This window comes from Etheostoma spectabile, unplaced genomic scaffold (assembly GCF_008692095.1).
Source record: "Etheostoma spectabile isolate EspeVRDwgs_2016 unplaced genomic scaffold, UIUC_Espe_1.0 scaffold00019379, whole genome shotgun sequence".
NCBI classification, from domain to species: Eukaryota; Metazoa; Chordata; class Actinopteri; order Perciformes; family Percidae; genus Etheostoma; species Etheostoma spectabile.
In genome coordinates this window covers 1-15,455 of record NW_022604864.1, presented here as the reverse complement: position 1 = coordinate 15,455, position 15,455 = coordinate 1, and the positions used below count along the sequence as shown (strand labels likewise).

Here is a 15,455-nt window from a genome sequence, read left to right as displayed (position 1 = left end):
GGACTTGGGCCCCAGCTGCCGTCGGTCTCTGATAGCCAGTAGGGGGTGCCACAGCAGAAGAAGACAAACATTTCTCTCGTTTGAAGTGGCTCATTTAACTGGAATAGTTATATTAGCAGTCTGTCAGTAAGCATAGCTAAGGCTTCCAAATTGGAGGGAAACTTAAATTATTTTGCCATTTCTTCTAAGGCCCTTTGTTGCTCACAGACTTGAGCACGCGCCCATGCGCACAGGGCCAACCACACCCCACAGGATCCCCCCACCAGACTCAGCATACACATAATACTACTTCCCTCTATCAAAATTTGCAATTTTCACTTGGTGACCTCGTTCCTGAAACCTTTATCCGACAATGCGCGCGCACAAAAATGGCTCGCTAGCACCCCATACAAAACGTGACAAAAAATTGAGCCCCTGCAGTACGTTTACCGTGGTACGTTTAACGCAGACCGACAAAATGTGGTACCCACGAGTAGCACGCCAAGACTTACAAAGAAGCTCATTGGAGCCATGCCCTTGACAAAAGAGGGTGTCCGCCGATTTGAATTGAGAGTTCAAAATTTGTGCGATTTTGGCCGCTTCTACATGTCGTACTTTAGGAAACTCCTAGGGATGTCTTCCGTGCGACTTCTTTCAATTTGGTCCGTGCCATCTTAAGACCTTATAGATGAAAAGTTATTTAAAGAGCTGTAATGGCGCAAAAGTCAATTGCGCAAGTTGTAGAGCGCCGACATCCGGTAGGGGGCCACTGAAAAAAGGAAGTGGGTGTAACTTGAGTGTACACTGAGCAATTGGCTCGAAACTTTTCAGCAATTTCCAACCCTGACATCTACAGGCCGAGATTGATTGAAAGCCCAGCGCCGCCTCGTGGCAACAGGGTGAAGGCCTACAAGTCTTGGCGCTACCCTTAAACAATCTTCTCTTAGAGATTTCATCCGATAGACCTCAAATTCGTTTCACGATGCAAGGTTATGAAAAGCTCGAGTTTTCGTTCAACGGTTCGGGCGTGGCGCAATTTTGAGCATTTCTCGGTGAACAAAGAAGCTGTTGTAACTTGAGTGTACGATGTCCAATTTGGCCGGAATTTCTCAGAATTGACGAGAGTCCAGGCTTGAGGACGCCTATGAGCAAAAATGTACCTTTGGCTATAGCGGCCCCCGGTGGCAGCAGGAAGTCAGCCTTATCAGACAAACATCGTCCCATTTGCGTGAAACTTATGACGTGTGGTCTACGTGTGATACTGGGCCGCCCGCTATACTCTAACCATGCACCTTTATGACTTTCACTGTTTAAGATGGACTATTGCGTGAGGTATCATTGAACTCGGCAGAGGGTTCCTTTTCCTTTGGTCACGGTCATTGCAAGCAGAAGCGCCCGCCAGTAAACGCGCGGTGTGCACGGAGGAGCGAGGACCCGTCCTACTTCACCCTGGAGCTCTGTAGAATGGCCCAGACTTCCCAGCGCAGAGAGTTCCCGCCCGGCAGTGCAGGTCAGTCTTCAGCGCAGGGTTTCCTGTCTTTACCAGCTCGGGGGGGGGGGGGGGGGGGACGGGGGGGGACACACGCCCGCAGATCAAAATGTGGTAACGCTTCACGAATTTGCGTGTCATCCTTTCGCCTCCGTGAGCTGGATCCTCTCTGTTCCGATGTTCCAACTTGTTCCAACTTCAACCAATCACAGAACGGTGCGTCTGTTCCAATTGTTCCGAATTCCAAGTTCTCCACCAATCACACGAGACACGTTTTTAGCCCACCAATCAGATGGCTCATTTTGTTCCAACTACCGCCATCTTGGATTCTCTCGCTAAGCGAGCTGTCATTCTGCCTTTGCTATTGACAGCAACGCCTGAGTAAGTACACACTTCTTCATATTCTTATTAAAAAATGAATGCATAACACTGTATAAACTATTATTTCTGTCTGTCTTTAGTCCCACTGACTTAACGCTGTGTTTTTACGGAGGTTTCCGAGTGTTTGTTGCTTGCAAAACGGCCGTACTGTACAAGTCCGCCGTCATTATAACTCCGGTCCGCTTCGGACTTTTTGTGCACATTTAACGTGTCTAAATGAGTGCATAACGCTGTATTAACTAGTACTTATTTCTGTATTTAGCCCCACTAACTTAACGCTGTGTTTTTATGGCTCTTTGGGGAATATCTGAGTGTGTTTTTTGTTACTAAAACGGCCGTACTGTACACGTCCGCCGTCAGTATAACGCCGGTCCGTTTTGTTTTTTTGGGGACTTACTGTACACAAAATGCATTGTCATGTATAATACAGTGACTCTGTTTAATATTATTAATTACTGTCTTTTTATTGTCAGGCTAATCTTACATAAAACAGTGTGTGTTGACTGTGTTATCCTCTCTGTTACTGTGTGTTGTAGATTAAATGTAAATGTAAATGTAAATGTGCTGTAATTAAGACATCTTCTTAAAATAATTAACTGTAATACCACATGTCATTTGTTTTTAATCATTTTAATTTATTTTCATGTGGAAATATGTACTGCCAGACATTGTGTTAATGTTTATTCATTTATGTAGATGGAAATTCCTACATTCAGAAGGCGACACCACCAATGCCACCCTCATCCTGAGCCGGTGGAAGGTCCAGTTTGTTAAATACCAGGGGAAGACTTTCCACTGGCTGCTGGAGAATGGCGTGGGCTACAGCGTCAATCTTGTGGCCTCCCACAAGAAGGAGCGAGAGAGGACAGGGTCTCAGTCCCCGCTGATGGCCAACAAGGTGGAGTACTGTAGTCTGACTTACACAAAACAATTGAAAGAGTGATGATCTGATGACATTTTAACCTTTATCCCTTTGTGAACATGCAGGATGCCTTCACCCGCTACTCCTCGGCGTCCCCTGACTTTGTGGAGGCAGTCAGGTTTCACCAGGCGTTCGAGGAGGCTACTTCGTCCACTATGTCCGGAAGAGAGACAGAGAGCAGAGAGCCAGGGCGGCTGCTACTGCATCCACCACAACCACCAGCAGCAGCAGCAGCAGCCGCCAGGCCTCTGTCTCGGCCGCAAGCCAGAGAGCCAGGAGTGTCTCACAGTAAGTGTTTCACTGTAAATCTGTCTGTATGATATACCTGAATGTGTTTGTAATGTTGTCTCATTATAGATGTTGTTGTGTGTTTGTGTTATAGACCTCTTGGATCTGCGCTTGCAGCCTTTGTCTCCGGGCGGCGTTCTCTGTCTGCGGTGGAAATGCAGGCCAAACTGAAAAAGTTGGTCCCCAAGCCTGCATTGCCAGGCAAGTCCAGCTTGAATTAAATACAGAGTTAAGCGTTTATACTGTTGTGATCACTTTATAATATTCTGTTGTCTGTGTGGTTACAGCCTCGTCCTTCCGACCCTTTAGACCAGCTCTTCCCTCCGCTTCCACTGGGGAGCCCTCGGATGAAGAGCTGGTCAAGGCAGTAGTTGATTTGGAGAAGTGTAAGTAATAATTTACAATTTGGCACATTGTTTATGTGGGCATGAAGTTCTTTATATAGCATACATATATGTATAAATGCATAATATATAATAATATCAATAATAATAATAACATAATATACAATGTACTGTCTATACATTTTAAAAATAACACAACAATTTTTGTATGTTACTGAAACGTTTTATTTCTCTTAAAGCCTCAGACGTACAGGCCCCTCTCTCGCTCCTGCATCCACCTCCTCCCCCCTCATCAGCGGCACAGAAGGGAGCTGGTGTCTCTGCCGGGGACGAGCCCACGGACAGCGAGCTGCTGGAGGCCTCACAGGACCAGGACCGGCCCCTGCAACCTCCAGCAGCCGTGGAGCAGACGGCAGAGACACCAGCTCCCCCGCCACGTCCTGGAGCTGCCAGTCCCCCGCCACCTGGAGTGCAGGAGTCAACGGAGCCAGCTGTCCTCCCTCCCCCGCCTCCTGCTGGCAGTGCTGAGGTAAGTCTGTCTGTCAAAACACAGAACAAAACACACACACAAGACTGCCCTTACACATCCAATGTTTTCCTTTCAATATTAAAGTGTCCTGTGTGGTTGTGTTGTTACCTCTCCAGCTGTTGCCTGCGTCCTGGCGGGCAGCTCTCACTGCGGAGCAGCAGCAGTGGATCGGCCGGGAGCTGTTTACCAGGAGCAGCAAGGGGAGGTCCCAGCTCGTTAAGGAGTTGAACGTGTGGTGGTACCCTCCCCAGACCCTGCCAATCTACACCCTTTCTGGCGCCGAGAGAACCTGGAACACAAACATATTCTGCTTTTAGACTCTTGATCTTAAATCAATAGATAAATGACTGTGCAGATTACAACAGGTCAACACTGTTTTATGTTTATTCCTTTTATTTATTATTTTATTTTATTGTGTTAGTGCCTATTGTCAAGTGCTGCTCAGATCTTTGCATTGGTAACCAATAAACCTCAGAAACTGCACTTTGTTTTGAAGCTTTATTATTAAGGATCATTTACAATGCACAACAAATCTTCTAACCGTTACTTTAAAGTGTTTGTATGATATACACACAGTCAGATTAAGCTTGTTCACGACCACCACGTGTGCAACCTTTTATTGTTTGTGTCAAAATGCATTTTAGGATGACATTTCTTTCTCCACCACCTAAACCGAGGGCCCCTCATCCAGTCATCCAGGTTCCAGTCATCCAGTCTCCAGTCATCCGGTCTCCAGTCATCCGGTCTCCAGTCATCCGGTCTCCAGTCATCCGGTCTCAAGTCATCCGGTCTCAAGTCATCCAGTCTCCAGTCATCCAGGTTCCAGTCATCCAGTCTCCAGTCATCCAGTCTCCCGTCATCCAGTCTCCAGTCATCCAGGTTCCAGTCATCCAGTCTCCAGTCATCCAGTCTCCCGTCATCCAGTCTCCAGTCATCCAGGTTCAAGTCATCCAGTCTCCTGAAATTAGACAAAACATAAAGCTTGACATTATTGACTTCATACTACTTATTTCAACATTAAATCTTATAAAAGTTACAGTTTAGATGATGTACGTAAACTCAGATGAAGCTTGCAGACGTGTAGCGTATCTACAACGTTGTTTTTGATGGCATCTTTATCGCCGCAGGCGGGGTTCGAACCGCCAACCTCAAAACTTCCAAAAAAAAGCCCACTAATTGCTTAATTGCTAGCCCCCCTCCCGCAGGAAAACAGAGAAGAACGCTCCATAAGCTTTGCGCAGGGGCCATGCTAATCTTCTCTGTATCGTTCCAATTTTGTCATATGTGCTGCCTGAGCAAGCACATTGAATCCCAGGTGCTGCCCACACTTTACACCCCTGGATGTCAGACTGACACTTTCACAGCGGTGCTGGCTGGAGGGCCACATTCTTTAGAAGTAAGTGATCTCAAATCTCACAACAGCAAAGGGCGATGCTGTGCTTAAACTGCCAGCTAATTCTGTGTCCATGTTTAATTTTCAAAACAGGACAATCCCAAAAAAGGCCCCGACAGTGGCCAGGGGGTGGGGTGCCCCATTTGCCCTTCAGGTCAGAGGCCGGACTTGGGCCCAGCTGCCGTCGGTCTCTGATAGCCAGTAGGGGGTGCCACAGCAGAAGAAGACAAACATTTCTCTCGTTTGAAGTGGCTCATTAACTGGAATAGTTATATTAGCAGTCTGTCAGTAAGCATAGCTAAGGCTTCCAAATTGGAGGGAAACTTAAATTATTTTGCCATTTCTTCTAAGGCCCTTTGTTGCTCACAGACTTGAGCACGCGCCCATGCGCACAGGGCCAACCACACCCCACAGGATCCCCCCACCAGACTCAGCATACACATAATACTACTTCCCTCTATCAAAATTTGCAATTTTCACTTGGTGACCTCGTTCCTGAAACCTTTATCCGACAATGCGCGCGCACAAAAATGGCTCGCTAGCACCCCATACAAAACGTGACAAAAAATTGAGCCCCTGCAGTACGTTTACCGTGGTACGTTTAACGCAGACCGACAAAATGTGGTACCCACGAGTAGCACGCCAAGACTTACAAAGAAGCTCATTGGAGCCATGCCCTTGACAAAAGAGGGTGTCCGCCGATTTGAATTGAGAGTTCAAAATTTGTGCGATTTTGGCCGCTTCTACATGTCGTACTTTAGGAAACTCCTAGGGATGTCTTCCGTGCGACTTCTTTCAATTTGGTCCGTGCCATCTTAAGACCTTATAGATGAAAAGTTATTTAAAGAGCTGTAATGGCGCAAAAGTCAATTGCGCAAGTTGTAGAGCGCCGACATCCGGTAGGGGGCCACTGAAAAAAGGAAGTGGGTGTAACTTGAGTGTACACTGAGCAATTGGCTCGAAACTTTTCAGCAATTTCCAACCCTGACATCTACAGGCCGAGATTGATTGAAAGCCCCAGCGCCGCCTCGTGGCAACAGGGTGAAGGCCTACAAGTCTTGGCGCTACCCTTAAACAATCTTCTCTTAGAGATTTCATCCGATAGACCTCAAATTCGTTTCACGATGCAAGGTTATGAAAAGCTCGAGTTTTCGTTCAACGGTTCGGGCGTGGCGCAATTTTGAGCATTTCTCGGTGAACAAAGAAGCTGTTGTAACTTGAGTGTACGATGTCCAATTTGGCCGGAATTTCTCAGAATTGACGAGAGTCCAGGCTTGAGGACGCCTATGAGCAAAAATGTACCTTTGGCGATAGCGGCCCCCGGTGGCAGCAGGAAGTCAGCCTTATCAGACAAACATCGTCCCATTTGCGTGAAACTTATGACGTGTGGTCTACGTGTGATACTGGGCCGCCCGCTATACTCTAACCATGCACCTTTATGACTTTCACTGTTTAAGATGGACTATTGCGTGAGGTATCATTGAACTCGGCAGAGGGTTCCTTTTCCTTTGGTCACGGTCATTGCAAGCAGAAGCGCCCGCCAGTAAACGCGCGGTGTGCACGGAGGAGCGAGGACCCGTCCTACTTCACCCTGGAGCTCTGTAGAATGGCCCAGACTTCCCAGCGCAGAGAGTTCCCGCCCGGCAGTGCAGGTCAGTCTTCAGCGCAGGGTTTCCTGTCTTTACCAGCTCGGGGGGGGGGGGGGGGGGGGGGGGACACACGCCCGCAGATCAAAATGTGGTAACGCTTCACGAATTTGCGTGTCATCCTTTCGCAGGGCCATGCTAATCTTCTCTGTATCGTTCCAATTTTGTCATATGTGCTGCCTGAGCAAGCACATTGAATCCCAGGTGCTGCCCACACTTTACACCCCTGGATGTCAGACTGACACTTTCACAGCGGTGCTGGCTGGAGGGCCACATTCTTTAGAAGTAAGTGATCTCAAATCTCACAACAGCAAAGGGCGAGGTCTCTCCCCCCCAAGACATAAATGGATGCTGTGCTTAAACTGCCAGCTAATTCTGTGTCCATGTTTAATTTTCAAAACAGGACAATCCCAAAAAAGGCCCCGACAGTGGCCAGGGGGTGGGGTGCCCCATTTGCCCTTCAGGTCAGAGGCCGGACTTGGGCCCCAGCTGCCGTCGGTCTCTGATAGCCAGTAGGGGGTGCCACAGCAGAAGAAGACAAACATTTCTCTCGTTTGAAGTGGCTCATTTAACTGGAATAGTTATATTAGCAGTCTGTCAGTAAGCATAGCTAAGGCTTCCAAATTGGAGGGAAACTTAAATTATTTTGCCATTTCTTCTAAGGCCCTTTGTTGCTCACAGACTTGAGCACGCGCCCATGCGCACAGGGCCAACCACACCCCACAGGATCCCCCCACCAGACTCAGCATACACATAATACTACTTCCCTCTATCAAAATTTGCAATTTTCACTTGGTGACCTCGTTCCTGAAACCTTTATCGACAATGCGCGCGCACAAAAATGGCTCGCTAGCACCCCATACAAAACGTGACAAAAAATTGAGCCCCTGCAGTACGTTTACCGTGGTACGTTTAACGCAGACCGACAAAATGTGGTACCCACGAGTAGCACGCCAAGACTTACAAAGAAGCTCATTGGAGCCATGCCCTTGACAAAAGAGGGTGTCCGCCGATTTGAATTGAGAGTTCAAAATTTGTGCGATTTTGGCCGCTTCTACATGTCGTACTTTAGGAAACTCCTAGGGATGTCTTCCGTGCGACTTCTTTCAATTTGGTCCGTGCCATCTTAACCTTGTGTTGTCCTTCGGGTCCCCGGGACCCGTGCAGTTTACCCATCGTGTTGTCCTTCGGGTCCCTGGGACCCATGGCATTGTCCTTCGGGTCATTGGGACCCTTGACGTTGTCCTTCGGGTCCTTGGGACCCTTGACGTTGTCCTTCGGGTCCTGGGACCCTTGACGTTGTCCTTCGGGTCCCTGGGACCCTTGACGTTGCCTTTGGGTCCCTGAGACCCGTGGCGTTGTCCATCGGGTCCTTGGGACCCTTGAAGTTGTCCTTTGGGTCCCTGAGACCCGTGGCGTTGTCCATCGGGTCCCTGGGACCCATGGCTTGTCCTTCGGGTCCTTGGTACCCTTGAAGTTGTCCTTTGGGTCCCTGGGACCCGTGGCATTGTCCTTCGGGTCCTTCGGGTCCCTGGGACCCGTGGCCTTGTCCTTCGGGTCCCTGAGACCCTTGACGTTGTCCTTCGGGTCCTTGGACCGGTTCATTGTCCTTCGGGTCCCAGGCGTCTGCAGAGGGACAGTGGGCTTGGAGACAGCTGTCTGCTGAGGGACAGTGGGCTTGAGACAGCTGTCTGCTGAGGGACAGTGAGCTTGGAGGCAGCTGTCTGCTGAGGGACAGTGGGCTTGGAGACAGCTGTCCATGGCAGGGAACTGCCCAAGGTGCCTTAACAATGGAAACAATAGAGGTAAATTTAAGGTGAAACACAGGGGGAACTATCCATGGTGCTGAATAAGGGGGGGGGGGGGGGAGTGTACATGGTTCAAAAGCACAGGGGAAAACTGTCCATGGTGCCAAGCCACTTGGTACTAAAAGACAGTGTGAACTGTCCATGTACTGGAAAACAGCGAGAACTAACAATGAGGTAAATTTAAACTGAAACACAGGGCAACTGTCCGTGGTGCTGATTAACGGGGGAAACTGTCCATGGTGCTAAACAACTTGACACTAAAAGACAGGGGGAACTGTCCATGGTGCGGGAAAACGGGAACTGTGCAGGGTAATTTCACACAACAGGGAACTAGCAATTTTGCTAAAATATTTTAACTGAAAAGGGTGGACCTGTTCATGGACCCACGGCATTGTCCTACGGGTCCCTGGGACCCATGGCATTGTCCTTCGGGTCCCTGGGACTCATGGCATTGTCCTTTGGGTCACTGGGACCCGAAGACCCTTGACGTTGTCCTACGGGTCCATGGACCCGTGGCATTGTCCTTTGGGTCCCTGGACCCTTGACGGTGTCCCCTTTGGGTCACAAGGACCTTGGCTTTGTCCTACGGTCCTGGGACCCTTGACGTTGTCCTTCGGTCCCTGAGACCCGTGGCCTTGTCCTTCGGGTCCCTGGGACCCTTGACGTTGTCCTACGGGTCCCTGGGACCCGTGGCATTGTCTTCGGGTCCCTGGGACCCTGACGGTGTCCCTTGGTCCCTGGGACCCTTGACGGTGTCCTTCGGGTCCCTGGGACCCTTGACGTTGTCCTTCGGGTCCCGGGACCCTTGACGTTGTCCTTCGGGTCCCTGGGACCCGTGGCCTTGTCCTTCGGGTCCCTGAGACCCTTGACGTTGTCCTTCGGGTCCCTGGGACCCTTGACGTTGTCCTTCGGGTCCCTGGGACCGGTTCATAGTCCTCGGGTCCCAGGCACCCGGCGTCTGCAGAGGGACAGTGGGCTTGGAGACAGCTGTCTGCTGAGGGACAGTGGGCTTGGAGACAGCTGTCTGCTGAGGGACAGTGGGCTTGGAGGCAGGTGTCTGCAGAGGGACAGTGGGCTTGGAGACAGCTGTCTGCTGAGGGACAGGGGCTTGGAGGCATGTGTCTGCTGAGGGACAGTGGGCTTGGAGGCAGGTGTCTGCTGAGGGACAGTGGGCTTGGAGGCATGTGTCTGTTGAGGGACAGTTAGCTTGGAGACAGCTGTCTGCTGAGGGACAGTGGGCTTGGAGGCAGCTGTCTGCTGAGGGACAGTGGGATCCACTCAGATTAACGTGTGAGTCTAAACATCTATGGGCAATTCAAATAGAAATGTATTATATGTCTGCAGGCTACGTAGATGTGTTAAATTAAAATCTACTGGCAATATTTATTATGCCTACTCATTCATCCAGATAAGACTAGTGCATATATTGCACCGTGGGTCGGAGAGAAAAGTATTTTCAAATGTTCTGTATGTCTGGCACGTATTGTAGATTTGACAAATAAATTTTCCTTGACTTGAAGTGGCAGCAGTTCAATCCAGTGTGTGTTCAACAAAGTCAAACAATCATTCCAGATATACGTGTAATTTGACGTAACTATGCCTAGAAAAAAATGTACACAAAGTCGAAGTCAGATTCAAAATTCTTTTATTTTGTTGACAGATTTTTAGTCAGTGGGTGTTACAGAGGGGTTTTTATTTTAGATGTGTCCTTTTATCACTGCATTAATCAGAATATGGTGTCAACAGCCATCAAATAATCAATTTTGGCCACGTTTCTAGGTATAAAATGTTACATAAATTAGGCTGTGAATGACATCTGAACAAACCCCTGTACAAGCGTTCAAAAGTGAACCTGGAAAGCTCTGTGTACTGCAGCTGAGTTTCTGACTCACTTGACACTAAAGACAGGGGGAACTGTCCATGGTGCTAAAACACAGGCATAGTTACTAAAACAACTGAGGGAAACCCCATTTCAATAAAATTGCTTTTACCAATAGAGATTACAAAATCCTACACATTTAGCGAGACATTACATGTAGCTACAATGTTGTTTTAACCTTGACGTAGTCCTTCGGGTCCCTGGGACCCATGGCATTGTCCTTCGGGTCCTGGGACCCAGGGCATTGTCCTTTGGGTCACAGGGACCCTTGACGTTGTCCTACGGGTCCCTGGGACCCTTGACGTTGTCCTTCGGGTCTCTGGGACCCATGGCATTGTCCTTTTGGGTACCAGGGACCCAGGGCATTGTCCTTTTGGGTCACAGGGACCCTTGACGTTGTCCTTTTGGGTCACAGGGACCCAAAGTATTGTCGTTCTGGTCACCAGGACCCTTGACGTTGCCCTTCGGGTCCCGGGGACCAGCTATGCAGTAGCTAACGCTAAAATAGTACCGTGTTTGCTGACAGAACACACAATGGCCACTGTTTTTACACTCATGTAAGAGTAAATCAACATACCGGTCAACCATATATAGTCCTGTCGTCCTCTCAAAGGGAACTAGGGCAAATACATGCACTGATAAACACAATCATCTCAATGAATGAAGCAGCATGCTAGAATAGATTGCGAAAACGCACCAGTAGGATGCAATCAACACTTTCACAATGGTGGTACACAATTGGACACGGAATCCGGGGTTTTGACAAGCATTCATTTTATTCATCTGCAGTAATGTGTATCTGTGTACAATTGGGTAAGGCTCCTAAACAGTTTAGGGCAACACTGACGTTCAGACGCTGAGGCTACGCATGTACGTAGCCAACCTTTCGGCTAAGTTCACACTTCTGATCAGACGCAGAGTTGCATACACAGTTTCCACGAACACGAACGTGTCACGGTTCACATGGTCTGTGAGTACGTCAACAAGGTCGCTCACACTTGTGATACGTTCAGATTTGTAGGGCGGCAGACGCAGCATCCACACAAACCTTATGAAAGAGTCTTCGCTGAGGTCTTCGAGTGTCTCAAACACCTTCATCCTGACCTGAGCCGCATTCCCTCGGATGGCAGAGCCATATCCAGCAAGAGTAACATCTCCGCGTGGACGTGTCATTTGGCCATGGGCGCCGCTGCGAAGCCTTTCCACCAGATCGTTGCGACTTATGCGCTCCAGCAGGATGAGCAAGACCGCTCGCGCTTTGTCTATGTAGCGCTGCACGATAGCGTCTGCTATCTGGGTTCTATGAGTCAGTGAATCCAAAGTGGCACGACTGACAGGTCGTTGATCGTAGACGTGTATGTCAAGCATGACAAACTTGAGCCTGCTAATATCTTTGGTGGTCAACTCATCCAACATTGCGAGTACATCGTGAGCTACCTTGGGTGCAGCCGCAGCGGTTCCACCATGGTAGTTTTCCCAGGCGTCCATAAACGTTTCACACACAACGGACCCGTTCTTCCTCGCTACATCGATCATTGTCCTAGCCCTGTCCTGAGGGGATCTAATAGAATGGACGGAGTCCACCTGTTCTTGTGTCATCATCCCACGGTGAAAGAGAACATCGGCCACATGGTTCAATCTGCCTATGTCACTGGCCTGTATGTAGCTGGCTCTTTTTTGCTTGAGCATCTTGTCCATGGCGAGGTACTCTGTTTGTGTTGAGGGTATGTTGACCCACACACAGAAAAACACACAAGCGCGGATAAACAAGGTAAAGAAAAGGTTTAATCCAACAAAAACACAGATGAGGTACAGGTGGTGGTGGAGGTGTGGATGAGAGCAACAACGGAGCGGGTCTGAGGAAGCTGCATACGCCCACGGCGGAACACGGAAACTGTGACGAAAACAAAACAAGGTTAGTCAACGGCAAGGCTTGAGAGCAACGTGCACTGATGACTGGCCTAGTTACCACTTAGGGTTTAGTAACAAACTGGCGCTGAAGAGGTGGTCATCCCGGGTTTATATACTGTGGAGATGGAATGATGGAGATGGAATGATGGAGATGGATTGCAGCTGTGGAGACTGAATGATGGAGATGGTTTGCAGCTGTGCAGGAAGGCGATGGAAATGTGTGGCCACGCCTCTGGACCAGGTTCCTCTAGCCCTTGTGTTGTCCTTCGGGTCCCGGGGACCCGTGGTGTTGTCCTTCGGGTCCCTGGGACCCTTGACGTTGTCCGTTTGGGTCACCAGGACCCTTGATGTGTCCTTTTGGGTCACCAGGACCCTTGACGCTGTCCTACGGGTTCCAGTGACCCGTTGGCATTGTCCTTCGGGTCCTGGGACCCTTGACGCTGTCCTTTGGGTCCCTGGGACCCATGACATTGTCCTTTTGGGTCGCAGGGACCCTTGACATTGTCCTTTTGGGTCACAGGGACCCTGGACATTGTCCTTTTGGGTCCTGGGACCCAAGGCATTGTCCTTTTGGGTCCCTGGGACCCTTGATGTTGTCCTACGGGTCCCTGGGACCCTTGACGTTGTACTTTGGGTCCCTGGGACCCAGGTATTGTCCTTCAGGTCGAGTGGAAAGGGAGGTAAAAAAGAATAGAGAAACAAAGGCATTTGTTTGACATTAGTCTACTAATTATTTTTATTACTCACACACACACACACACACAAAACACACAATAGACACTTTAGACACATTTGTCTTGTCTTCTTGTTCTTGTCATTTTCTTTTTCACGTCATCTTGTTTTCGGACCTGTGCACTTTTTGCACGTGGCACGTTGGCACAGCCGGGGCAGAAGCTGCAGCATGGCCGTCGTTTGACACTGGAGTTGAAGCTGCATCGGATTTCTTGAGCGGCGGTGCCGCTTGCAATGTCCCCGCTGAAGCCAAGGTACAAAACGGAGAAAACCACAAGAGGACCAACGTACACACGACCACAGCAGAGAAAAAGACTACTGCTGCTACGATGACGACGGCATCGAAGATGATGACCAAGGCCAAGTGGACGTTGAAGTTCAAGACCAAGGAGGAGAACAGGTGAATGAAGAAGAAGAAGAAGAAGAAGAAGAAGAAGACGAAGAAGAAGAGGGTGGACATACAAGGGACGAAGAAGAAGAAGACGAAGATGAAGAAGTAGATGTAGAAGAAGACAAAGAAGAAGAAGACGAAGATGAAGAAGTAGATGTAGAAGAAGACGAAGAGGGTAGTGAAGACGAGGGGCAAGAGGAGGACGAGCAGGATGAGGAAACATTGTGTCAAAAGATGGCAAAATCAAATGGTCCTCGAAAACGTGTCATCCCAGTGTCCCAAGAACTCACTGCCACGCCACCGAAGAGGACAAACCCGACCAAGAAAAGGACACGACAGACGCTGCTACTGCTGCTGCGGCTGCCGCCGCAGACGCCACCGCGCTGCTGCTACTACAAGCGCCCGGGACCCACAGAGTACGCCGCGGAACACGTCCACGACATAGTGTCTGCGTTTGGCCTGTTTGTCACGCGGCAAATCGAAGACATGGTTGTGGCCGCCACAAACCTCGAGGGTCAAAGGAGATGTGCCACAGGCGGCAAGTGGAAAGCAATGGACGTCACGGACCTGCGAGGCTACCTCGGGCTGCTGCTCCTCGCGGGCGTGTACCGTTCCGCAACGAGGCCTTGGAGAGCCTGTGGCACGAGGAGAGCGGCAGGGCCATTTTCCGCGCCACGATGCCAATCAAGCAGTTCCACGCGTACTCTAGACTGTTGCGATTCGACGCCGCGAGTCGAGAGCTGCCCGCCGAGCCTCGGACAAACTGGCGGCCGTACGAGAGGTGTGGGACGAGTGGACGCGGCAGCTGCCTCGCCTCTACACCCGGGCGCCGACGTGACGGTGGACGAGCAGCTGGTGCCCTTTCGAGGTGTTGTATTTTTATTTATTTTTTGCTTGGTTGTTGTTTTTTGTACCTCTGCCGTACACTTGTCTTTCTTTTTGTGTGTGTGTGTGTGTGTGTGTGTTAAATTTTTGTCTTCCATCTCTATCCATCGTGTTCCATCTTCTTGTTTGGACACGCCACTTTCACAAGGTCGCTGCGCCTTCCGCCAGTACATGCCCAGCAAGCCCGCCCGGTACGGACTCAAGTCGTGGGTGGCCTGCGACGCCGGCTCCAGCTACGCGTGGCACATGCAGCTCTACACGGGCAAGTCGGTGAGCGGCACGCCCGAGAAGAATCTGGGCTCCCGCGTGTTGCTGGACGTGACCGAGGGCCTGAGGGGCCCACGTAACGTGACGTGCGACAACTTTTTCACCTCCTACGCGCTGGCCCAGCGGCTGCTCGCCGAGCGGCGCCTCACCGTGGTGGCACGATGCGCAAAAACAAGCCCGAGCTGCCGGGGCGTTGCTCGCCACAAGGACCGTGCGGTCTTCTCGTCCAAGTTTGCCTTCACGCCCGTCGCCACTCTGGTGTCCTACGTGCCCAAGAAGCACAGGAACGTGGTGCTGCTGAGCACGCTGCACACGGGGGATGCGGGCGTCGGCGCCGGCAGGCAAGCCAAACCGACATCATCCTCCACTACAACCACACCAAGGGCGGGGTGGACAACCTGGACAAGCTTGTGGGCACGTACAGCTGCCGCAGGAAGACAGCGCGCTGGCCCCAGCCGTGTTCCACACACCTCTGACGTGTCCGCCTACACGCCTTTGTGCTGTGGCGAGAGCTCAGGCCCGAGTGGATGCGCGGCAAGCTCAACAAGAGGAGGGCGTTCCTCCAGCAGTTGGGAAGGGCGCTTGTGAATCCGCTCATCGAGAGACGCGGC

The 15,455-nt window shown here is 50.4% G+C and overlaps 1 protein-coding gene, 1 non-coding gene and 2 pseudogenes across 2 annotated transcripts; 2 read left to right on the top strand and 2 right to left on the bottom strand.

Moving 5' to 3' along the window:
- The first annotated feature begins 3,611 nt into the window (after nucleotides 1–3,611).
- LOC116684636 (formin-like protein 3) lies at nucleotides 3,612–4,249 on the top strand. Its single transcript, XM_032510144.1, has 2 exons — nucleotides 3,612–3,932; nucleotides 4,049–4,249. Exons 1-2 carry the CDS (start codon nucleotides 3,612–3,614, stop codon nucleotides 4,247–4,249), a joined length of 522 nt encoding a protein of 173 aa, XP_032366035.1.
- Nucleotides 4,250–5,137: 888 nt separating this feature from the next.
- On the bottom strand, nucleotides 5,138–5,235 carry LOC116684644 (uncharacterized; annotated as a pseudogene).
- Nucleotides 5,236–7,057: 1,822 nt separating this feature from the next.
- On the bottom strand, nucleotides 7,058–7,163 carry LOC116684643 (U6 spliceosomal RNA). The gene has a single exon (XR_004330810.1). It is a non-coding gene; the product is annotated as a U6 spliceosomal RNA (small nuclear RNA).
- A 6,467-nt stretch (nucleotides 7,164–13,630) lies between these two features.
- On the top strand, nucleotides 13,631–15,449 carry LOC116684635 (piggyBac transposable element-derived protein 4-like; annotated as a pseudogene).
- The last annotated feature ends 6 nt before the right edge of the window (nucleotides 15,450–15,455 follow it).

Coding starts and splice junctions, on each gene's coding strand:
- LOC116684636 (XM_032510144.1), top strand. CDS start 3,612: ATGTTACTGAAACGTTTTATTTCTCTTAAAGCCTCAGACGTACAGGCC. Junction 3,933..4,048: donor CTCCTGCTGGCAGTGCTGAG/GTAAGTCTGTCT, acceptor TTACCTCTCCAG/CTGTTGCCTGCGTCCTGGCG.